Genomic DNA, 23366 nt, shown 5'->3' on the forward strand with positions numbered 1-23366 from the left:
TTGACTGTCCCCTTACCGTGTACATTGCTGCCGCCACTTGTCAGGGGTGTAGTAGGGCCTTCTGACCTGTCATTCCAGATCCGTGCTGTCACTAGAAGAATCTCTTGAAAGGCTCACATCTTTTCACATAGCTATCATCGCACCCTACTTCTGTAGTATAATTGTACACTTAACTCATTTCACTTTCTCCCTATCGGAGAAAACGCCAGACCATGCAAATGCTACTCGCTCTTTCTACGATTGTACAACTACTAATACATAATTTTTCCTGTTTCCAACACGCTCGCTAAACCCCAAAGTCGCTCAATGGAAAGAGTTGTGTATTACTAGTATTTCTTCTTTCTGTGCCGTACATGAGGATCCTGTCCCTTGCGATTCCTCTTCTGCCGGTCCGTTGGCGGTCGGTATGGTTCTTTGCCGTACTCTTCCCGGTACAGGCTAAGCATATACTCGTCAACATGTCGCCGCTCCTTCTCGTTGCCGTTGACATCGAGGTCTTCGTTCGCTTTGGCGGCAGCAGCGGCCTCCGAGGCGGCTCTCGTGGCGTTGAGACTTTCGTTGAAGTCGACTTGGTCTTCTTGAATCTCGTCCACAATCTCCTTCTGTGCGATGGAAGCTGCTGTGCGGTCCTCCGTATCTTCCACTGTGCCCATAACACGTGCGTCACCCAACAGTCCAATCTTCTCGCCGAGCACACGTTCCATGGCTGCACCCGCTTCGTCGTTGGTGTCAATTCCCAAGTTCTCGTCGAGTGCGTCGCGCCAGGTGACTTTGTTAAAGGTGTCTGTGGTGAAGTCACCCTTTTGAATGATGACATCGTCGAGAAGACGTTTCTGGTTCGACTTGCGAAGAATATTGGCTTCGATGGTGTATTCGCTGACGAACTTGTAGATGTGCACATCGCGCGTCTGACCAATACGATGAGCTCGATCTTGACACTGCTTGTCCATCGCGGGGTTCCAATCAAGATCGTAGAAGATGACGCTGTCAGCACCTGTGAGATTGATACCGAGACCACCAGATCGAGATGACAGGATGAAACATAAGATGCGGGGGTCACTGTTGAAGCGATCAGTAAGAATCTGGCGCTGTTCGATCTTGGTAGATCCGTCGAGGCGCAGGTAGCGATATCCATGAATGTTCAAGAACTGCTCGAGAATGTCGAGAACCTTTGTCATCTGGGTGAAGATGAGCGCACGGTGACCACCAGCCTGTAGGTCTCGCAGGAGTGTCGCAAGACGTTGAAGCTTGCCACAGTCATATTGAAGGAGACGCTTGTCCGGGAAGGCGATCGATTGTCGGATACGCGAAGAATGGAAGGGGTCTTTCTGGTGTGCTGCCTCCGACGATCGAATCAGCTGGACACCGCGCCTGGACAGGGTCAGGGGTGCCAACTCCTCGGCTGCAACGGCAGGCGTAACACATGTGAAGCGAGTTATAAGAGGCTCCATGGAATCAGCACGCTGCTCCAATGTTGGGATCATATCATAGAAATGGGTGATTTGTTGATCGTGCCAGTGCGACAAGACACGATGAGAGCGTGGTGACCTGAACCCAAGAAGACCATGATGACGTTGAACGATGTCATAGTGAATCGCTTCCTCTTGTCTTGGTTGCATCTGAGCCTGACCGAAACCGTGATAGTTGGGATGTGGAGTGTGGTGCGTTCGGTACAAGAGAGGCTTAGCTACCCTCTTCCCTTCCGTGATAGCCCCAAATGTGAAATCGTGCCAATCGACGGTCAGTGCGTCAATGATGTCCTTTCCGTAAATCGGCATGAACTGGGTACGCGCGCGAGTAAGGTTAAGACATGTTTGCAAATGGTCCCGAACGGCCACTTGCTCTCGCTTCGCCATCACTGCCATGGTCGCTTGTAGCGAAGAAGTGCCCTTATCGATGGGTTTGTTGATGCGCCGTGTTTGGCGCTCGATCAGATCCTCCAGGGGCCGTGTGGCGCGAATAGGGTAGGTGCGTCTAGCATGACCCAACTGCGTCTGTTCCCGTCGCGCAAACACCAGGTTCAAGGCGTCTAGATTTACTTGCTTATCTTCCATGCCCTCTTGCAGTCGCTTTCTGATGAGAAGGTCCTTGATCTCGTACTGAGCAGCGACTGACTTGGGCATGGCCATGGACGTTACAATGGCTCGTGTTTCGAACAGATCGGGGTGATTGCAGACTTTTCGTAATGACATTAAGCAATTGATAATCGACATGTAGTTGCCGGAGGACAAAATCTCCTTGGTCGAAGCGCGGCCCATGAACCCATCGTAGAGCTGCCGTTGCCGCTTTGAAAGCTTGCAGTAAACAACGTGCTCGTACTTTCCTGGCATTTGCTTCTCAACCTCTGATTTCAGCCTTCGCAGCAAATAAGGGCGAAGGACTTCGTGAAGCCGCTTGACAACCTTCTGCGCTTCGGCATCAAGCTGCTGCCGACCTTGATCGAGAATTTGCGAGGTGGGATTCTTCAGAGCCAAGGTAAACTCCTCCAGTCCCGCGATGCGACCTTCTCCGGCGAAGCCAGCTGGCATTAAGAAGTAGAGCAGCGACCAGAGCTCATCGATGTTGTTTTGTAGAGGCGTACCGGTCAGTAACAACCGTCGCTCTGTTCTAAGGTTAAGCATAGTCTGCCATCGTTGAGACTTGAAGTTCTTGATGTTGTGGGCTTCATCGAGGACTAGGTAACGCCAGGGACGCATCTTGAAGGCTGCTGCGTCTTGGAGGATGAGCTGATAGGAGGTAATGACGACGTTGTACATATCCTTGCCAGTGTTGCGCCATCCTAAGCGCTTTCGTTTTCGCTCGTTAATGTCGCCATAGTAAGTCAGGATTTTGAAGCCTGGCAAGAACTTCTTGAACTCCATCTCCCAATTGAGCATGACGCTAGTAGGTACCACGACTAAATGTGGTCCCCATATCTCGCGACGAACAGCAAGGTAGGCGAGAAGTGAGATGGTCTGTATAGTCTTGCCCAGACCCATCTCGTCTGCGAGGATTCCGTTGGTTTCGGATTCGTACAGGTTCGCCAGCCAGTCCAAACCATCGTGCTGGTACTCTCGGAGTGTACCGCGTAATAAGGATGGAACCTCGGTCCTTGGTGGGGATGATGTATGCCGTGATCGAGAAGCGCTTTTGGAATGTACTACATCTTCGATCGGAGTTGGCTCAGCTGCCTCTACGGAGGGGGCAGGTTCTGTTTCAGTATGCCCGTTGACATGTGGCTCGTCTGCTTCAGCGACGGAGTCATGACCGTTCACATGTGGCTTCTCCTCAGAGACTTCCTCGGGCAATGCAGCATGGCCATTCGTTTGTTCAGAGTGAGAGGTGGGGTCTTCCGGTTCCACATCGTCAATCGCGGTCTTGGCGGCCTCTTTCAGTTTCTTGATGTCTTTAGGTGCCAAGAAACCCATCATGCCTAAGTCTTCTCCCTCACTCTCGTCCTCATCGTCTTCTTCCGAATCGGCAGCTTCATCACCGTTACCCTCGCTATCCGAGCCCTCGTTGCTCGACCAAGCTTCACTACCAGATTCAGAGCCCTTGTCATCGTCAGAGTCCAGCAAAGCATCATCAACCTGATCAAGCTCGACTGTAGCAGGATCGATGTAGTCTGGCTTCTCCTTATCCTCATCTTCGTCGTCGTGGTCGTGAAAGCCGTTCGTCTGTTGGAATGGGTTCTCCGGAAGCTCGTTCGTGTTGTCGACTTCGAGGTCGGGATCGGGTGTTGGCGCAGGAGTGCCCTCTTCGGAATCAGCGTCGTCGTCGTCTTCGCCGTCGTCTGAGTTGGCTTCCACCTCGGAGCTGCTCTCAGGGAGGTCGGGAAGTTGTCCGTACTTCTCGCGTAGTTGTTCGGCCGTGAGGTTCGCATCTTCGTCTTGCTCGTTCTCTTGTTCGCTATCGGAGCTAGAAGACATAACATCGTCGTCGAGCTGTTGCTGTGAGGCATGCGACACCCCGCTTTCGGATTCCATCTCATCGAAATCACGGTCTTCGCTGACCAAAGAGGAGGCCCCGTCGCCAGCGTTGCGACCACCCAAAATCTCTTGCGCTTGATTGAACATGTCGTCCATGGCCTTGTGTCCGAGCTGCAACTGTTCCTCCTCGTATTTAGCCACACGCTCCTTGTCGATCTCGACCCTGACCAAGCCCCATGCGTCCTTGACATCCTTCACGAGCTGCTTGTACCTCGTCACTTGCCGCTCGGTCTCTTCTTGTTCGATCTCATCTTGGCTCTTGCGCTTGAACTTGTTCTTCCAAAAGTCGTATGCTTCCCTAGCCAATATCTTAGCCGTCCGCCGATGGAATGCCTTTTCCTCTTTCAACAATTTGTTGAAGTGCAACACGTGTGCGACCACGTGGTCCCAATGTCCGTATTGTGGCGGTGGCTCTGGGGCTGCTTCAGGCGCATATACGCTGCATCGTGCCTGGCTCAGAACTCCATGCTCAGCAGCTTCGACAATCTGCAACCGGCGCCTGGCCTCTTCCTCGGCTTTTTCCTGTGTGATCCGGAGCGCCTCTTCGCCATCGAGCGGGTCGTCTTGTCCTAGCCACTCTTCGAGCGACGCGTACTCTGACTTGGGCGGGGCATGGTGGGGATGACGGTTGGGAGGGTCGGGCTTTCGCAGTCGCAGGCGGAGACGAGGGGCAGGCATAGATGGGTTCGAGTCGTCGGGGGATCCATACAGACCGGCGTAGGGGTCGTGTCCATTAGTTTCGACGTCGTCCATGGGCTCATCACCTAGATCATTGGTAAGTGGCTGCGCTCCCCTCCGAGCGCGCCCAACCCGTTTGCGCGTGCCTTCGGGCGACCCATTCTGCAGTGCTGGCGACGTGACGGGCGACGTTGTCGCAAGTCCTGAAGGCTTTCTCTGGCGCTCAGACTTGCGCGCCGGCGTTGCCAGAGACTGTGCCGAGGCCTTCTTGGTGATGGTGGATGGCGTCTTCCCTTTCGAAACGGACATGGGCCCTGAGCCATTGCGCGACTCTCGCTTGACACCGCTCTTAGGGGTGCCGTTGGTCTGCGTCGCCTTGCTTGCCGGGCGAGAATTCCGCTTTACAGGTTCCGGCGTTGGCGGTGCAGCATCCTTGCTCACACGTGATGATTTCCTGACGCCATTTTCGAACACTGTCGTTGGTCCATCAGCCACGAATGACTTCCAGGGCGGCGATACGGCGCGTGATGCTGAGCGGCGCGGTGTGGTGTCTTCGAGTTTCCGCCGTTTTGGCGGCCGCTCAATGACGCCACCATCATCGCCATTTCCAGGTGCCGGTGGATGTTCCTCTTTGATCACAGGTGCGCTGTAGTTCTCACTCTGTTCGCCATTGTGTGTGATGTCGGATGCGTTGTGTGCGGCGGCCGAGTCGCGTGGTGGGATGGAGTCGATGTCGCGATCCGCGGCGGTAACTTCTTCCATTCAGGAAGGGCGAGAGAGGCGGCCTGGGGAGCCTGGAGACCACCCGGCGCGCGGCCAAATCGACATACAATAGCTCGAATTCGGGGTCGCAAGATAGTCTGACGCGTGCTGGTGACGGTGATGGGATCAGATTCCAAATTCGGGCTCGCGCTGGGATGATGCGGTGTTATGTCGAAGTTGTGAGATGGTAAAAACAGAGCCGGCGATAATGTTTGGTAGGGATCACGCTAAATACCGGCACGGGCGCGCATGCCATCCCTTTGACGTGAACGACAGCGAAATTGTGATGATTACGTCTGAGAATGCTGTGATCGAGGCTGTCTAAAACCTCCGCAGATTCTTTCAGGCAGGCGTCGGATTGCTCAGTCGCGTAGACGCCTTTCGTGGTACATCCATGACCGGTTGTGGTAGTACGCAGAGCAGTTAGACCCACTTCTCCGCCAAGCATTACCGGGGCCGCAACTGAGCTCATCGCGAACGACACACCGATACTGTAACCCATCGACCCCCCGCAATTGCGCCACAACGTACGAAGACACCGAAGACACGCATCGCATAAATACTCACTCGGCTCTAGCATGTTTCCTAGGCGCATTGTAGCGGCCCGCCCGCTGGCTCGAGCCGTCGTCCCCGCCGTAGCCCGACCACGACCCCAATTCACCCAAATCCGAACCGCTCTCACCGACGCTGAGAAGGCCCAGGCTGAGCTCGCAGACCCGAACCAAGTACGCCCACGTTTTCTAGAGGAGGAAGCAAGGACATAGTGCTGATGGTGACAGAACGGCGGCTACATCAACCCTCCCGCTGAGAAGCGAGGAAACCGCGACCCGTACGGCGACTACTGGGACAAGCAGGAGCGCCGCAACTATGGCGAGCCCTGCCACGAAGACAACGATATCATGGGTGTGCTAGCGCTCCACGACTACAACCACTTCACCCCCCAATGGGGCTTCGTCCTACTGGGCACCTTCGTTGCCTCTGTCTTCGGACTCTGCGCGGCTGTTGGTACCTTCTACCCCGACAAGCTCAGTGCGCCCAAGACGTACCCAGATGGTCTGGAGGCGGAGCTAGGTGGAAAAGGTGCATTGCTGGTAAGTGCATTATGGTTTGGTGTGGACTACTGCTAACAGCGTATAGGCAAGGAAGCCCGGTGAGGGCTGGTAGACTGTGTGCAGACCAAATTGACATGTACATACCCCAATGGAATTCTCTTTGTCAACACAATACCCGTTTCCATCTTAGGCTAGTTTGATTTTGAGTTCCATCGCCAATCTCGTCTCAAAAACTGATGTATTCATTCCCTTTTTGGTTCAATTGGACGTTGATTCGAGGACCGAGAATTCTTTCGTCAATACAGCACTGTGCGCTGCGTGCGGAATAATACGTCTTGGGATCCTCTTCAAGAGAAGCATCCTACGACACCCACCCAGAGGCACCGTTTGCCACTACGTCATCGCAGCAATTCGGGAGCACACCCTCGTGAGCCCCATGCATCTCGCAACTCATGCCCAGGTCATGAAGGAACCCAAACTCCTACTGGTCACGTACTCGTTCACCCTTGTTGTATGCTCGCTTTGTCGGTAACCGCCCAGGATACTTGCCATGATCCGATTGGTCAACCCACATATTTATACAAGCAATCAACAGGACCATATACGGCAGTTGACTTTGAGACCTTCTATAGGAAATGATCCTTCGACAAAACTACCCGACATGGCGAATCGTCAACATGATGTGGGGTGAGTCCCATGTGGAGACCTTGCTGCGAACGTTGCTCATGATATATTATTAGGCGTATGTACCACAACAGTACTTCCTCTTAGTTGCAACATCAAAGTTCTACATTTTCGCTTTCCTAAGATCTTCGGGACGATCAGGCCACTTGATCTTCAGCATGTACTGGTCCTCACTCACATTCGCGCTCACCTCTTTGTTGCACAATGTCGCAGCATCGCCCGCTCATGACCTCAAGGCCCGACAGTTTGCAACAGCAGCGATGTTACGCTTCCAGTGCTCTCAACTAGTCTACGACCGCATTGATCCACTCGTGCAGCCCGGCATTGCACCTTCAGTACATATGCGTAAGCAATACCCATATGCTATTCCTATATAACACGTATACTCACCTTGCTTGTCATTGTCCAGACCAGATTGTCGGCGGAAACGCTTTCAACGTCTCTATGCCACCGCTCGACCTCGACCCCAGCACAGAAGCCACTTGCACAACCTGCGATTTCGCCGAAGACCTCTCAAACTATTGGACCGCGAATCTCTACTTCAAAGCGCGTAACGGCACCTTCCAACGCGTCCCACAGATGGTCAACTTGGGTCTACAGGGTAGAGAAGGCGTTACAGTGTACTACATCCCGCCATACGATGGAAAGAGTACCGTGACCGCGTTTCCCAAGGGTTTCAGGATGTTGGTCGGTGATCCAGGCTTGAGGGCTAAGGAGGGCCAGCAGAAGCAGCTTTGCCATCGCTGTTTCACGAACAAACAGCAAGATCCGTTTGGAGGGGCGCCATGTATTGGGGAATTCGACACAGCGAGCTTGCCACCGGGCATGTGTGGGGGTGGAATCAGGACGACTATTACGTTCCCAACGTTCGTGAACTCCACCTACCTGGCTGCGCACATGTTGCTGATGTTAGATGCAGGTGCTGGGATGGCAAGAACATCGATTCTCCGAACCACAAAGATCACGTCGCGTACCCTACATCTGGCTCCTTCGAATCTGGCGGTCCTTGTCCATCGACTCATCCAGTGAAGATGCCTCAACTCATGTACGAGGTCATGTGGGATACTACGCCTTTCAATGACGCGGCTCTCTGGCCTGGGGATGGGTCGCAGCCGTTTGTTTACAGCATGGGCGATGCGTGAGTGACCTGCAGCGACTGTAGGGAATCGGCACTAATTGTGTGTAGGACTGGCTACGGTCAGCACGGTGATTATGTCTTTGGCTGGAAGGACGGTGCGCTGCAGAAAGCGATGGATCAACGCTGCTTCGGAAACACGTGTACAGGGTTAACGACACAAGCTGCCGATGTGTCGACCAAGTGCGGGGTACCACAGGCTGTGAAGGAGCCGGTTGAAGGCTGGCTTGAGAAGTTGCCAGGTGGCCCAGCCGTGACCTACGAGTGATTTCATGCAGAAACAGTTATCGCAAAGGTACGATGCTAAGAGGATGTCCTATGGATATGGGGCAACAGCAATCCTGTACGTAGATCGATGTTCGTTTCTCGTTCACGTCTATAGAACGACTATCTCGTTGATAGCATACTATCTTCGATCAGAAGTTTTCTCATCTCCCTGGTAGGGCAAGTTTCACGTGGAAATATACTGTTGTCAACGATGGGTCTATAGTCGTGTGGCGCGCAAAGTGGGAGCAGTCGAGCGGCCGTCCGCCGCCTCCATCGCACGCTCACTGTCACACAAATAAACAAATTTGCAATTGACGCGTTCGTCTCCACCGCTTCGCACACTTTCGCGTACGAGCACCATGCACCGACACGAAGAAAACGAGTAGAAGAAAGATGGCGGAGATTGTACAGTGCGTGAAGCCAATCTTGCACTTTTGCGTACCAATGCCCGCGAAATTGCTGGGAAAAGCCCAAGAGATGAGACAACAGGTTTGATGTACTAGCTGAACAGAGATGAGGAGGATCAACAGAGTCAGGAGATTGACAAGAGTAAGGAATGCGGAACAGACCAAGAAAGCAAGGAGCGCGAAGAGCGCGAAGCCAATCTCGCACTTTCCCTTGCCATCATCCGCGAAGATGCCGAAGGCAGAGATGAGACACCAGTCCCCATGTCCAAGCGGCCCAGAGACGAGGAGCAGAGCGAGGCTTATGTCGATGACATGTCTCACAAAGGGCCACTCAAGGAGGCTGGTGAGAAGCTCCCAGCCGACAACAATTTGCAGACATCTTTCGACGCTGATTTACAATCTAATCCTACACCACTAACTTCGCATAAGAAGCAATGCTGCGGACCACCGAACCCGCCACTCAACGAACCTGCTGTAGATCCACCACAGCGCAATCTCACCGAAGCACCCAGCTCGTACTCGAACTCCACAACTGCTCCCTTGGACCACTACATTCGCTTAGTCTGCAAATCTCAATCGCTTCCCAGCCTCTCTGAGCCATACTTCAGCTCGTCCAATAAGTCCCCCGTATTACGACGCGACCGCAAAAACAAGATAATAGTCTACAGAGGCTCCTTCAACCCGCCACATCTCGGTCATCTAGAATTGGCGTACTATACATTTCTACGCAGCTCCTCTACAATGATAGCCATCCTTTTACTTCCTATCTCCGATCTTCTATACGCTAAAGATGGCGCCAGAGTGAACGGAAAGGATTTTGCTACTACGAAAGCACAGGGAATTTCGCTACTACAGGATGACTTGCTGCAGCGTTGGAGTTGGTTCTACGAAGGCAAGAAGTGTCACAAATTCAGTGAATATCGGGCTGCTTTGATAGATATGGCGTCCAGAGATGGCTTCAGACTAAATTTCACGTACCTGAACGGAAGCGATCACTACAGTAAGGCTGTTAAGAAGGGGACTCTAACGTATCTAAGTCATGAGACGGAGGACATGATCATCAGCGATATCACGTGTCCGTCTAGTCTGTTCATCGGCCCGGATTCTTCTCCTGCACAGTTGCCTGGCTGTGGACCTTGGCGCTTAGCTTATACGCCGGTGAGTGATTCAGGAGATTTCACTTGTAGATGCAGGAAATTCTGTGCTGAGTGTCACACATCTCGCCGGATAAGAGAATACTGCGGCGGCCATACTGCTTTGGAAGGCGAACCGCACGCTCTATCAAGGCAGGAAAAGATACTGTACGAGATTTTGGTAAGATGCCACGACGGAGGGGGCGAGAAGTGGGTTTGTAACAGGGATCGTGGAGGTGTAGTAACGTTTTTTGGTAGTGAAACGGCTTATCGTCGCGAGGACAGCGAGAGGGAGGAGATTAGTTCTTCGATTATCAGGAAGATACTGGGGAAAGGTGGCAGTAAGGCGGAGATGATAGAGAAGTTGGAGAAGGTCATGTTGAACCCAGAGTTGCTGTTGCAATATCTTGAACCGGACAACTAAGTGGCAAAACCGCCCTGAAATTGGAAGGAGGAATATTCTCACCGCCTTGGTGTATCCAGCCCACGGAATGCAAAACTGCAAGGCCCTCAATAACGCTTCAATATCTCAGATTAAGACCTGATCGTCCTGCTCTAACAATTAGTCATACTGAGGCCGATCCAGTGCTCGTCAAAATCCATTCGTCCAGCAGGAACTTTGCTGGAATCGCTATCACAATGATTCCGAATGTAGTCCATGTCGGCGCCGATATCGCTGCCCAAAGCACAGAACCTAGTGTTGCGCTACGATAGTCATTAGATCAGCCCTCTATGCTCAAATGTATTTGGGTAACTAAGACTTACCAAGTTGCATAAGTAGACAGCGCAATTGTACGAGCAGCTAACGATGGCGCAGTGATTGACTCCGCCATTGACACAGTACAAGGTGTGATGAAGTCCCTGCAGGCGATTCCAGCCGTCATTGCAAGCCTTGAAGCCAAAGACATCTCTGCCCCACTCACAGTTGAGCTATTGACAATGGAGTGAGTATGCATTGCTGAAATTCCGAGGGGGGTATGAGCTTGGAGACTTACAGTTGACCGCCTGTGCAAGGAACGCGCTTGGGCGACATCTAAAGCGTTCGTGTTGGGGAAGGCCTCGGGTTTGAGCGCTTTCATCTCCTCAAAGACAGATTCCCCTGTACCCGTGAAGGTGACGCCGGGGAACCGGTCGTCGGTAACCTCCAGCTCTACGAGAGCTATGTTATCCCCGGATATCTGAACGCTGCCCATGGAGAGCCCTTGAGCTTGGGGCACAGCCGTAGCGTTGATCTATTGGCCAAATTAGTCGATGCTGAGTGCAAGAGATCGCTGAAAGTGGTAGGAAGTTACGCACAGTGCAAGCCAATAGGCCTAAAGCGGCAAGGAAGATAGCGAAGAAAGACTTCATCTTAACACGAGAAGTGTCGGTGACTTGGGTAGGATGTATGCGATAGTAAAGTTGAGTATGTCCGTAGTCTAAATCGACTCTTTCCAAGATTGTTGGTGGTGAGATCGAAGAATAATAGTGGAGAAAAAATCTCGCTTCATTATACCCTCCAGTGTCCGTGACAAGTGAGCCCCGTCCTTCACCGTAAGATCCGCATTGCAATTACCCCTCGATTACGTGTGCGCACGGTAGACACACGTTATTGGGCGAATACCCAGCGGGCCACGTGCTCTAGAAGAGCGTTTGCCTACGTCTTTCCCACTGGTGCCTGACTCAGCGTTTGTAATCGATTGTCTTACTCGGTCGCTACGATAATGCAATTCGGTGCCTTGTACAGACCGTGATTGATAGGAACATTTGTATGAATGTCAAAACGATGATTATCGCCTAACGCATGAGGTAGGAGTGCTACCGATAAAGAGATGACTTGTTACCCGAATAACGGTCATCAAGCATACATCGGGTGCCCGGTCGCTTCCATATGTCTAATAGTACAGTGTGGGGATATTTAGAGGATTGGCGGGTAACAGAGGGACATCTAATGCCTCTCCCTGATAGGCAACGGACCCATGACATACTCCATCCTCGTAGCGGACTCCTCATCAGATATCTTTTGCAACTTCAGGTCCATATTTCGAGCTTGAGCTTCATCTTCTACAGCCTCTTTCACCTCCCTCAGTCTTCTTTTTGCTCTCCTCCCAGGACGGCGGTTGTTCTCTGTACGAACGGAAGTTCGCGCTCGCGGCTCCAGCTTTTGATCATCCGGCTCAGGATCGTGGACATGGAATACTTCGCAAATCGCCTTCTTCATTTCCCCCAGCCAGTTGATGATTTCATCTTCAGACAGGTCTTCAGGGAAGGGGATGATTCCGTCTTCGCTTGCGAAATTCAAGCAGTCCATCAAGAACTCTTTGAGCAGGCCATCCATCCATTCCCGAACATTCGTCTTCATCCCGATGTTCACTATGATGTCGATAGCAAGGTGGCGTAGCGAAGAGTCCGATCCAGTGGCCTGGTATATATTGAAGATATACCTGTACGGGAGATCGTCAGGGTCATCGTAGATGCGTAGGAAGAACTCGTATAGAGCCGCATTTCGGAGCGAAATTATCCCAAATTCGTTGGCGAACCTGAAGGGGTGGATAAGTCTATCGAAAGAGATCCTTTCATCGGTGGTTTTGGCAGGGTTAGGATGATGGAGGTAACCGTTCGCGAGGAATTCGAGATAGATGCTAAACGTGCGTGGTGATTCATCGGGTAGGCTGAAGTACTCGGAAGAGTCGTCCAGTCTGGGGTGTGTCAGGATGATTTTGCTTGTTGAATTTTACTTGATATTGTGCTGAATGTCTCCAAAGTGACGCAATGAGAGACAAAATGATGTAGACTTACTGGTCATTGAAGTAGTCGGACGTGTTGCGTAGTTGTCTCAACGGCGCATCAAATATCTCGCTATCGCTGTCAAGACCTACTTCTAGCGATATCTGCTCGCGACCAAGCCGTCTTTTGGAGATTTTGGTATGGTCGCCGCACGGTACGAAAGCGTCTGACACCATGGGTCCGAGTATTGACGGAGTCTTGAGCCGCTGTGTATGTAGATGTTGGAACTACGGGAGACAAGACGCAAAGTCGCAGCGGTCGTTATGTAAACCCAGAAATTGTCAAAGTGCGGTTACCTGGGATGTGGGCAAACGGTGAAGTGAAGGTGAAGACGCGCACTTCTGACAAGGGAAATAGAATCGCGCACCAACAATTTTGTGTAAAGAGAGACATCGAGAGGCTTGACTGCGACTTTGGATGGATATTGCAAGAAAGGCAAGACGCTGATGTCTGATGATCTACGGAATGAGGGGAGACCCACGCATTTGTAACCTCCAGAGCTAATGTCGAACAGCACTCCTGAACGTGCGTTCATGTGAGACACGACATGGCGGCGCCACGGCTGACAACACGCCACTGCCTCTGCAAACAATATACGGAACCGAAGTAACTCGGGAAAAGACATCAAGGTCGAGTGCGAAGCTCAGAAGGAAACGACATGCTACGATGGCGACGCTTAACGGAATTCGCGACAACTTGGAATAGCATAGCGCCGTCACGGGTGGAGGTATGAACGACACTTCCATCGACGAACAAAAAACATATCTACATAGAACACCATGGATATCATCTAGCTAGCTATCCTACTTCATATCATCTTATATCTGCGAAAGCCCCCATATAGACGCCTCGCTATTCATTCCACATACCATGAAGCGGATGCCACCGATAATACATTAGCTAAGTATACTCAACGCCCGGACAACACAATGATGCAGAGGTATCAGGAAGCAAACAAACGCCAAAACAGCGACATGTGACAATAAGAGTGGCTTTGTCTTATCGGCGCGGACCGCCCATGCCGCCAGTCATGCGGCCACCACCGGAGTTGAGACTCTGTCGTACGATCATTTCTGCCGCCTGTGCAGCAGCAAGACGTTCCTATTGTTGATTAGTAAGCGTGAGTGTAAAAAGGAAGGGCAATGCATACCTTCTGTCTGCTTCTGTCCTTCAGGTACCGCTCCGCCTCGGGCCTCATTCTCAGTATCCTCAAGATCATGTCATCGTTAGGCTCAGCCTGTGCTTCCTTCCTCTTTTCTTCCTTGGCTTTCTTCATTGTGCCAAGATTGCGCGACAGCATGATGGTCTTGTGCTTCCTAGTCGGCATTCCGACAAGTCCGGCGGCACCACCAAACTGGTGGCCCATAGCAGGCGGTGCCGACATGCGGTTTAGGCGTTGTGATTGTTCTTGTTGTCGCCTTGCACTAGCTGCAGCCATTGACTCAGACGTACGGATCAAATCTTCGGTAGCTTCGAAGTAAAAGAAGTTAAGGTTCTGAAGCTCATGGTACTTGGGTGACTTCAGTACGTCCATCGGCACACCCTCAACATTTCCATCCTCATCTACGGCGTGGAAGAAGTCGAAAAGCATCTTCAGCCACTTGAACACAATGTCAAGCTCTTGTTGCGTCAGCGGACGCTGCTGCGAGAGCTTGTCGGATAGGGGAGGTACGAGTAGCGACTCTATGGTCGCGAGCGCCTCTTTCCAGAGTCTTGTCATGACCATGATCATTGCAGCGTCTGTCAGCGTCTGCTTCATGATCGCAAAGTTTTCGTCAAAATAAACGAACAGAGGACCGAGAGCTTGCGTGACGTCCTGCTGTGTAGGGCCCTGGATGACAGACATGGGCCTGGCTTGTCTGAAGTTTCCTAAATAGTTGGTGACCTTAGATGCTACGCCCTTGTTGAGCAGAGCATCAAGTGAGCGACGCGAAAGCTTGTAGCCGATGAATGATGAGAGCTGCCATTGTTAGCACGAATCGTGCTTCGTGATGGTAATATGCCTACCTTGTCCGTGATCTTCCGTGTCATGTCACGCTCAGTCCTCTTAAGTGTTCTGAACGACTTGCCGAAGTAGAATTGGATGTCGTCTCGCTCGCCTTCCATGCTCACACGTAGCAAAAGACGACCTTGTGTATCCAAGTCAAGCCAGTATTCTCGGGGCATGTAGTCCCGGAAGTGTGATGGATCGAGCTTGAGAGACGTCCGACCGACGCAGTCATGGTCGCCCATAGCGTCCCAGTCCCAAATCGTTGCAACGACATTCAGTGGTCCATTAGTCGTGATGTCAATCGTCTCGTCCCAGCGAGGATTCAGGTTGCGGTAAATGACCCGAGTCTTTGCCAGGCGCTTCTGGTACTCATCACCAAGCACGACGTATGGGTCACTTAATCCATTCATGTCGCATGCTTTCAGGTCTTCAGCCTCAATAATTTTGATGGTGAAGACGAAGTTGTTGTTTCGAAGGCGTTGCGTCGGGGGTGGGGAATTCTTCTGGATGACTTCAGCGCACGCATCGACACCAATCTCGCGCTCGAGCTTATCTAGTTGCTGCATCGCATATTCGATGTTGTTGAGTTTGACAAGCGACTGCATCGGTAAGCATTGAACATATCGTTGAGTTGAATACATACCTCTGGGTAAAATTGAAAAGGCTCGACCTTCTCTTTCTGGCTATAGAAATCCTTGACCGTCGACAACCACTTCTCTGACTTGGTCTGATGAGCGGCAGCCTCCTGCTCGGGCGTCAAGCGATCCATCTCCTTGGCAAACTTCTGCTCAACGAGTTCGCAGTATCTCGCGAGTGCGACACCGATCGATTTCGATATGGCAGTCATGAATTTGGCGTATTGAACATCATTATCCCAGTTTAGTGAAACAATCTGCTCGATACTCTGATTGAAGGATCGGAAGACATCCACCACTGAGACACTGTGGCGCTCCTCATCTGAAGGAATGGGGTTCTGCGATTCGATCTGGAATTGGTCTGCCTTGAAAGCGTTGTCAACCCACCCAATGAGGTTTTGATCCGTCATCTGAATCCATCTCCACACAAAGTCCTGCAGTTGATCTTCAATACTGAAAGCAAAGTTTTTGCCTGGCAGAGCATCACTGTGTATGCGGCGAATCTCAACAAGCTCTTTGTACAAGTCGAAGCCGTCCTGCACGGGTACATCCTCCCCCTTGCTTTGAGCGACGTCCATGATTCGAGCGACAAGGTCTCGCGCATCTGCGGCGTACGAGGGAAACATCTTTTCAACAAGACAATTCATGGGACTAGCACCCATGACTTCTGGATTCTTGCGATAGCGCTTCTGTATCCGCTCGCAGAGCTTCACCACAGCACGACCCAGCTCAATGACATGGTAGAATTCCCACTCTTCCTTGGTGTCCGGGATGTGCTTCGCTAGAAGCTCTCGATACACGTCACCAGCCTTGTCTCTTAGTCCGTGACGTAATTGTTCAGTGAACTGATCCATGTCTTCCTCGGTGCCGGGGAAAGTAGGGTCATCGTAGATGTGGGTCTCAAGGATGTACATTACCGGTCCGAGTGCAGGCGGTTTGGTGTCGTAAACATGCATCATGAGCTCGTACAACTCTCTTAACAGGCAGTCGTGCAGCGTTGACAGAATCTGCTGGTTGAGAGTGTAATCCTGGATTGTCCATTTCGATCGATCAAACAACGAAACTTGTACCGGAACGTGGCTCATTCGATGTGACTTCTTGTCAGTTGGCGGTGGTTCTTTGACATAGTTGAAGGCAGCATCGAGGGTATCCAGACTGATGTCTTGATTAATGTACTTGTCGCGTATGACGTCTAGGAACAGCACGAGACGGGAAAATTGTGGTATCCTCCATCGGAGGGCTATCTCATTCAAAAGCTCAGCCGACTGTTTTGACAAGAGCTTCACAGATGGGTTCTCGTTGGTAGCCTCGGATGGTTCGAGATCGTTATCCGCCAGGTCATACGTCAGTGCTTCATTCAGTATCGCACGATAAGTGGCACGTGGATCTGAAGGTATGAAGGTATAGGATGAGCTATCATTTGGGTCGTCGTTGAGGCTGAGCCCATTCATATCCACAGGTTGGTCAATGACATATGAGGAGCCGTTCTCGGATGACATGGAACCCTGTCTCGAACCGTCTGAGTAGCCGGGGTCCAAAGAAGCGTTGGGCTTGAAATGTGGCACAGATCCGGGTGAGCTCTTTGCGAGCTCGGGGTTTGACTGGATGATTGCCAGTATCATCTGCGAGAGGTCTGGCACCTCTTGGTTCTTCCATGCCTCGTACGCCTCCTCGGTATCGAAGTCGTCACTGTTCAGCGTCTTCTTGGTCATGAGACTGAGGTGCGCCTGGTATGTCTTGAGGTCCTGTAGCGCAGCCTTCTCGGTCCATACGGACTTGTAGCGGTTGATGTCGGCCTGTACATCGGAGTACCCCACTGCGAAGATGCGTGACACTACCAAGACGAGCGGCATGTCCTTGACTTCATAACTTCGCGGAACCTCGACTTCGACTGTTGTGCCACCCTGACCGCCATTGCGCTGGTTCTCAGCCGCCAAATCTTGATCGTGTACGAGTAACTTCTTTTCCATCGTGGCGAGCCGATGCGCAAGTTCTGGCCTGTCCTTTTGCCAGTCATGGTCTTTGAGGCAAGAGCTGACAAGACGCAGGAAGAGAGCGACGTGCCGATCTACCATGAGCTTCCAGCTGTCATCTCCGGGCGCCTTTCCCTTTTGCAGTTCCTTTGTGGCATTTGAGTAGAAGATCAGGAGTAGATCCTCGACTCTCCTATCCTTGTCCATGTTCTTCCTGAACGACGGGTCCTTGAATGCGTTCAGGAATACGGCAAACGTCCGCTTGACCGTGGCATCCTGGAACTCAGGCATGCGCTCCTGACCCATCAACACCTTTGTGATCCGTTTGTCCAGTGCAGCCATGAAGTCGCGGGGGAAGCGCGTGCTCTTGGAGTCTCGTATGAGGGAGAAGTCCTTCATGAGGTCGTTGATCGAGGTCGACGATCGCTGGACGTGTTTGGGCGCGGCGGGAACATGCTGCACGCGCTTCTGGCGGGGCTGGAGGAGGTATGCGAGGTATGCTGCGCGGAGAGCATAGAGATAGGCATCTTGGGCCGTGACGGGGCGCTTCCCACGAGCGTTGGCTGAACTGTGTCGTCGCAGGCGGTCCTGGGCCTGGAGGCTGTTGATGCGGCGATTGCTCCCCCGGGTGCCGTCCATGGTGGAGTGAGTGGGAGGATTCAATGGCGTGGGTGGAGGAGTGCGGCCGCGGTTGGGCGCATGTCACGGCGGTGGTGGTGGAGTGCGTGCTCCCGGGCTGCAGCTGCCCAGTGGGATGTCCTAGCGGGGTCGTGCCTTCTCTTGCAGTTTCTCCTACAACGTGGCGACTCTGTCACTGGCCCTGAGTCTTTGTCTTCACTCTTCACCGAGGGTTACTACTATCGGCGGTGTCTCTAGGCGTCGCGTCGTGGCCGACGTGGTTCCTGGTGGCGCGGAAGATCCACCGGAGTGCGTCACACGCTGTTTGGTGCAGGGAGCCAGGAGCCTCATATCCCGCTGACGGGGCCCGGGCCATTTTGAAACAATGTTTTGATTAGCCGCGAGTTTCTTGCTTGATAGCGCCATGTCAGCGTCGCTGCTAAACAAACAGCCGTTTTACTAGTAGAGACACCCTCATCTGCACATTGCGCATCCTATCGCCATAGCACCAGGCACGTGCTAGCTATGGAGAGCTTCCGCTTCACCCACGCGTATCGATAGCGCGCCTCTATCATCGCACCTCTTAACACACACACACACACGGATGCTCATCGTACACTGTAGCACCAGCTTGCTGGTATAGCCCGTGTTGAGTGGTGCATGCATTCAAGCTCGGCACCCGTCGGCCCATTCACATGAAGGGCAGGAACTATGCCCAGGTGAGCGCCTGCTGTCCCTTACAACACCATAGCAGTTGCGTACCATAGCCTGTGCCTCGGAACGTCACCTTTGTCTCTTCGACCAAATATACGACATAGCGCAAGACAATACCCTAGGCAGCCACATCCACCGAACCGGCTCGCGCCAGCTCAAGTATACTCAGCCTACCCGAACACACTTGCCATTCGCATCAGACGATACCTTCGTACAATCGCCTCCACGCCATCATGCCGGAGTCGCAAAGCCCCACAAACGCCGCCGACCGGCCCCGCCTTACCGAAGCCCAAAAGAAGGAGAACCACATCCGTTCCGAGCAGAAGCGACGCGAAGCGATTAGAGAAGGCTTCGACCGACTTGCCTCAATAGTACCCGGCTTGGAGGGACAAGGCCGGAGCGAGGCAGTTGTGCTCGGCGGTGCCATCAAGCTCATGCGCGAGAAGATTGTGGAGCGACAGCAGATCATCGCCGACGCCAAGGCGAAGGGGATCGACACAACGGGTTGGGAGTTGGACAAGGAGACGATAGAGGCGTGCGCTAGGCAAATGGAGCGAACGCTGGCTGAGGAGCGACAGGCAGAGAAAGAAGAGAACAGTAATGGGGTCGAGGTGAAGAAGGAGTAAGGATGCACGTCTTCAACGCTGTATAAACGGGAGGGACTGCGACTGGGTTTGGAACATCGGAATGAATATACAAGGGCGGGACGTGTTATATTGTTAGTAGGAAGCGAAGACATGGATCTGGCTGCATGAGCCTTGTAGAGCGGATTTTGGGAAAGAGGACCAATAAGCCCCCTTGAGAACCTGAAAAGTACATATTTTCGCTATCTTCTATTCAACGTGATAACCAAGTCACTTCAGGTCTGCGACACGGCAAGACTAGAGCGCATCCATGCTGTAGACATTCACCTGTGCACATACCACGTGCTTATCGATAAGACCCGAATTTATCTTTCACATGAAAGAAGCCCCACCAACCATCAAACTAACATCTTGCATATTAGTCTAGCCTGATCCAACCCCAGTTCACCATTCCATCATGGCATTTAGTTTCGGTTTCTCAGGCGATGACATAGAGGAAGATCCCAACGATGTGCAAGAGCAAGCGCAGCAACAAACAGCAACAGACAGCAATGTGCCACCACCGATTGCGGCCAAAACACATGATCTTGATGAATTGGTAAGTAGATATGTCCTGGATTATCGCAAGGTCAGAGATGATACTAACATCAACCCAGTTGTCCACTCTCCCAGACAAACTCTCCTACTCAACCATCAACATAACAAGCCCTAAAGGCTTCACAGCCCGTCTCCCCCGCCGCGAACTTTTCGATGTGCGCCTCCAACTCATGGCTGAGGACGATGGATCTTCCCAAACACCTCTGACTGGTCTCGATGTAATGGCTCCCTATCCCCTCGCTCCATCTTAATGAGCATCCACAAACTAACACTCATCTCAAGGACTCCGACCTCCGCCAAAACGTTTACGAAGGCGGCTACAAAACCTGGGAATGTAGTCTCGATCTCGTCCGCTACCTGCTCGATCGTGGACCGCGGAAAGATCTCGATGACCTCATGCGCGTCGGTCATGTAATTGAGATGGGCTGTGGATCTGCGCTGCCTTCGCTTCTCTTATTCCAATATGCGGTTAAGAACCAACTTGGAATTTACTTCACCCTAACAGATTACAACGCCGATGTTCTACGACTTGTTACTCTGCCTAATTTACTTCTGACGTGGACTGGTACGTTGAGTATTGAGGAGAGTGCCGCATTGTTCCCTGAAACTGGCAATCCACTATTAGAACCGGAGGAGAATGGCGAGTTATATGTTACTCCTGATATTGTGGCTGCTTTCAAGAAGGCAGTTGGTGAGATTGGGGTTACTATGACGTTTATCTCGGGGTCTTGGACACCGGTCGAGAAGCTCCTGGAGATGGTTCCTTCGTCTCCGGATCTGAGTACGTTCATCTTGGGTTCGGAGACTATCTACTCGCCAGCATCGCTTACAGCGTTTACTGATGCTATCGTCGCGCTGATGGGACGAGTGAAGACAGGCAAAACGATGGTAGCGGCGAAGAGAGTATACTTTGGGGTTGGAGGTAGTGTTGATGGATTCAGGGAAGCATGTGCGCAGAGGGGATGCGTAGCCTATGAGATGGAGTTTGAGGGGTTAGGCGACGGAAGCGATGGAGGTGTAAGGAGATGTTTGGTTGAGGTGCAGATGTATTGAACTTTGTAAGAAAGAATGATTCATTGAGGTTATGAGCTATGGATGAGATGGGTATCTAGGGATGTACCAAAGTAGAAAACCTAAAGTCAAAAAGTAGAGTCAATCTCATGAACGCTGTCAAAGAGTATCAAAGTAGTAATCCAAGTTTATCCAAGGTTCCCAATGTCGAGACGATCTTACTATTTCGCCCTCACGGTGACCGTCGGTCCAGGCAATTCCCTCCTACCTTCGGCCTCATCGCCACCACGCATAAGCCTCTTATACGTATCTCCCTCAACCCTCATGTGTTCTCCGCGGCTGACCTGCAACCTCTCCACACCCTTCCCAATAGCATCAATGTGGTACTCCAAAGGTAGATCACTTCTATATCCCAACATCTCTGGCGCCGCAACGCCCTCGCGCAAGTTCTCCAACTCGGCCTGGATCTCTTGTAGCTTGAGAAGTGTGCCGGACACATGATTGACCGCTCTCTTGCGATAGGCACCAATGTTGGCAAGTAGATTGAGAGACTTGGTGTTGGCTTTTACATCGCCGCGGTTACCACCGAGCTTTGTCCAGAGGCTAGAAAGAAGCTCTTCTTGCCTACCCGTTATAGTCTGATCATCGCTTGTTGCAATTTCGTAGATGGTACCTAGTCGCTCATCGAGGTTGTGCAGCACAAGAAGGAGAGCTTGGGCTGTTTCGATGAGACGAGTAATTTCATCTTTGTTCTTGCTGACGTGCGAGACGTACTGATCGAAAATACGTTGTTGGAGCGTTGGCGGCGGCGCAACAAACGCACCCGTAAGCTGGTTGATGACTCGGCCAACGGCGCCAATAGAAGCCTCTTTCTCCGAGATACCGGACAACACGTTCATGGTCCAGGTATTTGTCGCAATTACACGATCCATAGCTGCTCCTATACGACTGTTGTAACGGGAAAGATCGACGGAAGCCTCATTGGCTGTTTGTACAAAGTACTCGAATTCGTTGTCCAGTGCCTTGCGGCTCGGAAGACGAGAGTGTTTGACCAAGATACGCAAATCGCGAATCGCTAGCTCAGAGTTCTTGATCGTGGCCGGCAGGGCAGACGTATCCTTCGATGCATCCAAGATATCCTCAAAGCGACTTTGAATATTGATGAGTTCTTCGAAGTCGGCTTGAGGTTCTGACGTGTGTAGCGAAGCGCATGCAGCGATAAGGTAGGAAGAGCCTGGAATCGCGCAAACAGGCCCCATGACAGCGTTAGATACCGTGGATCGTAGGATCCCGGATGCTAGCTGGATGCTGAAGACTAGGATACCAACACCAAGGACGACCCCCAGGAAAGGCTTGATAAAGTGTCGCATTGCGTAGGAGAAGATGTCTAGAAAGTGAGCGAGGAGTGGTGCGACGACGTTGTTCCAGAAGAGGTTCACGTAGTGCCATGGGCTCACTTCTTCCTGGTTCTGTTGTGGCGCTTGCGGGTACCCGGTGGCGGACCCTTTCATGAAAGAGCTACCTGGTGCAAGGGGCGAGTCTGATGGGCGGTTCTGGGTCGTATTTCTTACTCGATTCCGCGCCTGAGGCTTCGGACCTGGCGAGCCACCGTAGCCACTTTGCGGATTGCTCATGGAAGGCATGATGAAGCTCGGCTCCGATGCGTCTTGTTTCGGTGTTCTGTCGGATCCTATCCTTTGCGACTGACTGGCTTTGGCCCGACTCGCTGGCTTCCTCACGGACCGAGCCTGCGTTTGCGCTGTAGGTGTTGACTTGCTGAGGTGATTGCGCTTAGGTCTGGGTGTCACGGTCGTTCGTGGTTCTTGTACAGTTTCTTTGTCAGAGTCCTCTAGTTCCAATTCGCTGGCTTCTTCGCTGGCCGAATGAATGGAACCTTCGTCGCCGGATGCGTAGTCAGCGTCGCCCCAGCTACTTCCCAAGCTGTGTTCGAGCCGCCGGGAACGTGTGCCCATATTCTAAGTTGATGGTATCAAGGTCTGTGACGTAGGGCTGACGGTTGGGTGGGTCAAGGTAAGAATGCAATACAGAGCAAGTGGTAGTTATAGTTTTAGGCAGCGGTGTGTCTAGTGATGAACCAAACTGTCTCACTGACTGCCTTTGTGTAGTTGTAGGAGGCTGGGTAGAACAGTTTGCCACTTCCTACGTGTGACGTGGGGCCTGCCAATCAGGCTTCTGGCGCATGCTGTGTCTTAGTGCGTTGCAGAGACATCAAGCACTTTTGTTGTTAGTGGAGTCCTAGACGGGTGGCCCTAGCACTGTACCTGTAGTACCTGACTGCGTTCTGGGTTTAAATGGTGTTGACGTACAGACGCGTCGACGTCATGCTCGAGCTCGCGTGCGCCAAGACGACTAGTCCAGAAAGTGCATTCTG

At 52.1% G+C, this 23366-nt stretch overlaps 10 protein-coding genes across 10 annotated transcripts; 5 read left to right on the top strand and 5 right to left on the bottom strand.

The window, feature by feature from the left end:
* Window positions 1-111: 111 nt before the first annotated feature.
* Window positions 112-5877, bottom strand: BKA58DRAFT_377924 (helicase swr1). The gene has a single exon (XM_046169656.1). The coding sequence runs from the start codon at window positions 5406-5408 to the stop codon at window positions 327-329; it is 5082 nt and encodes a 1693-aa protein (XP_046029582.1). The 5' UTR covers window positions 5409-5877; the 3' UTR covers window positions 112-326.
* Window positions 5878-7012, top strand: BKA58DRAFT_377925 (uncharacterized protein). Its single transcript, XM_046169657.1, has 4 exons — window positions 5878-5935; window positions 5986-6133; window positions 6188-6499; window positions 6546-7012. The coding sequence occupies exons 2-4, from the start codon at window positions 5987-5989 to the stop codon at window positions 6570-6572; spliced, it is 486 nt and encodes a 161-aa protein (XP_046029583.1). The 5' UTR covers window positions 5878-5935; window position 5986; the 3' UTR covers window positions 6573-7012.
* A 576-nt stretch (window positions 7013-7588) lies between these two features.
* Window positions 7589-8547, top strand: BKA58DRAFT_307201 (uncharacterized protein; the record flags this gene model as incomplete). The annotated part of the gene is made up of 3 exons (XM_046167148.1): window positions 7589-8010; window positions 8064-8282; window positions 8331-8547. 3 exons carry the CDS (start codon window positions 7589-7591, stop codon window positions 8545-8547), a joined length of 858 nt encoding a protein of 285 aa, XP_046029584.1.
* A 392-nt stretch (window positions 8548-8939) lies between these two features.
* On the top strand, window positions 8940-10510 carry BKA58DRAFT_452946 (uncharacterized protein; the record flags this gene model as incomplete). Its single annotated transcript, XM_046174439.1, has 2 exons — window positions 8940-8956; window positions 9058-10510. 2 exons carry the CDS (start codon window positions 8940-8942, stop codon window positions 10508-10510), a joined length of 1470 nt encoding a protein of 489 aa, XP_046029585.1.
* A 131-nt stretch (window positions 10511-10641) lies between these two features.
* BKA58DRAFT_436450 (uncharacterized protein) lies at window positions 10642-11436 on the bottom strand (the record flags this gene model as incomplete). Its single annotated transcript, XM_046173412.1, has 4 exons — window positions 10642-10791; window positions 10852-11016; window positions 11082-11318; window positions 11383-11436. 4 exons carry the CDS (start codon window positions 11434-11436, stop codon window positions 10642-10644), a joined length of 606 nt encoding a protein of 201 aa, XP_046029586.1.
* A 577-nt stretch (window positions 11437-12013) lies between these two features.
* Window positions 12014-13028, bottom strand: BKA58DRAFT_418207 (uncharacterized protein; the record flags this gene model as incomplete). Its single annotated transcript, XM_046172662.1, has 2 exons — window positions 12014-12764; window positions 12865-13028. 2 exons carry the CDS (start codon window positions 13026-13028, stop codon window positions 12014-12016), a joined length of 915 nt encoding a protein of 304 aa, XP_046029587.1.
* Window positions 13029-13541: 513 nt separating this feature from the next.
* Window positions 13542-18410, bottom strand: BKA58DRAFT_355136 (C2 domain-containing protein). The gene is made up of 4 exons (XM_046168633.1): window positions 15486-18410; window positions 14860-15441; window positions 14003-14812; window positions 13542-13953 (listed from the first exon to the last, which is right to left on the bottom strand). Exons 1-4 carry the CDS (start codon window positions 18087-18089, stop codon window positions 13852-13854), a joined length of 4098 nt encoding a protein of 1365 aa, XP_046029588.1. The 5' UTR covers window positions 18090-18410; the 3' UTR covers window positions 13542-13851.
* Window positions 18411-19015: 605 nt separating this feature from the next.
* Window positions 19016-19408, top strand: BKA58DRAFT_308497 (uncharacterized protein; the record flags this gene model as incomplete). Its single annotated transcript, XM_046167206.1, has 1 exon — window positions 19016-19408. One exon carries the CDS (start codon window positions 19016-19018, stop codon window positions 19406-19408), a length of 393 nt encoding a protein of 130 aa, XP_046029589.1.
* Window positions 19409-19763: 355 nt separating this feature from the next.
* BKA58DRAFT_102538 (uncharacterized protein) lies at window positions 19764-21106 on the top strand. Its single transcript, XM_046163759.1, has 3 exons — window positions 19764-19964; window positions 20023-20181; window positions 20246-21106. Exons 1-3 carry the CDS (start codon window positions 19824-19826, stop codon window positions 21014-21016), a joined length of 1071 nt encoding a protein of 356 aa, XP_046029590.1. The 5' UTR covers window positions 19764-19823; the 3' UTR covers window positions 21017-21106.
* BKA58DRAFT_102503 (uncharacterized protein) lies at window positions 20975-23354 on the bottom strand. Its single transcript, XM_046163758.1, has 2 exons — window positions 23257-23354; window positions 20975-23210 (listed from the first exon to the last, which is right to left on the bottom strand). The coding sequence occupies exon 2, from the start codon at window positions 22945-22947 to the stop codon at window positions 21196-21198; it is 1752 nt and encodes a 583-aa protein (XP_046029591.1). The 5' UTR covers window positions 22948-23210; window positions 23257-23354; the 3' UTR covers window positions 20975-21195.
* Between the last annotated feature and the right edge of the window lie 12 nt (window positions 23355-23366).

Source organism: Alternaria rosae (assembly GCF_020736505.1).
Source record: "Alternaria rosae strain MPI-PUGE-AT-0040 chromosome Unknown BKA58scaffold_2, whole genome shotgun sequence".
Classification (NCBI taxonomy): domain Eukaryota; kingdom Fungi; phylum Ascomycota; class Dothideomycetes; order Pleosporales; family Pleosporaceae; genus Alternaria; species Alternaria rosae.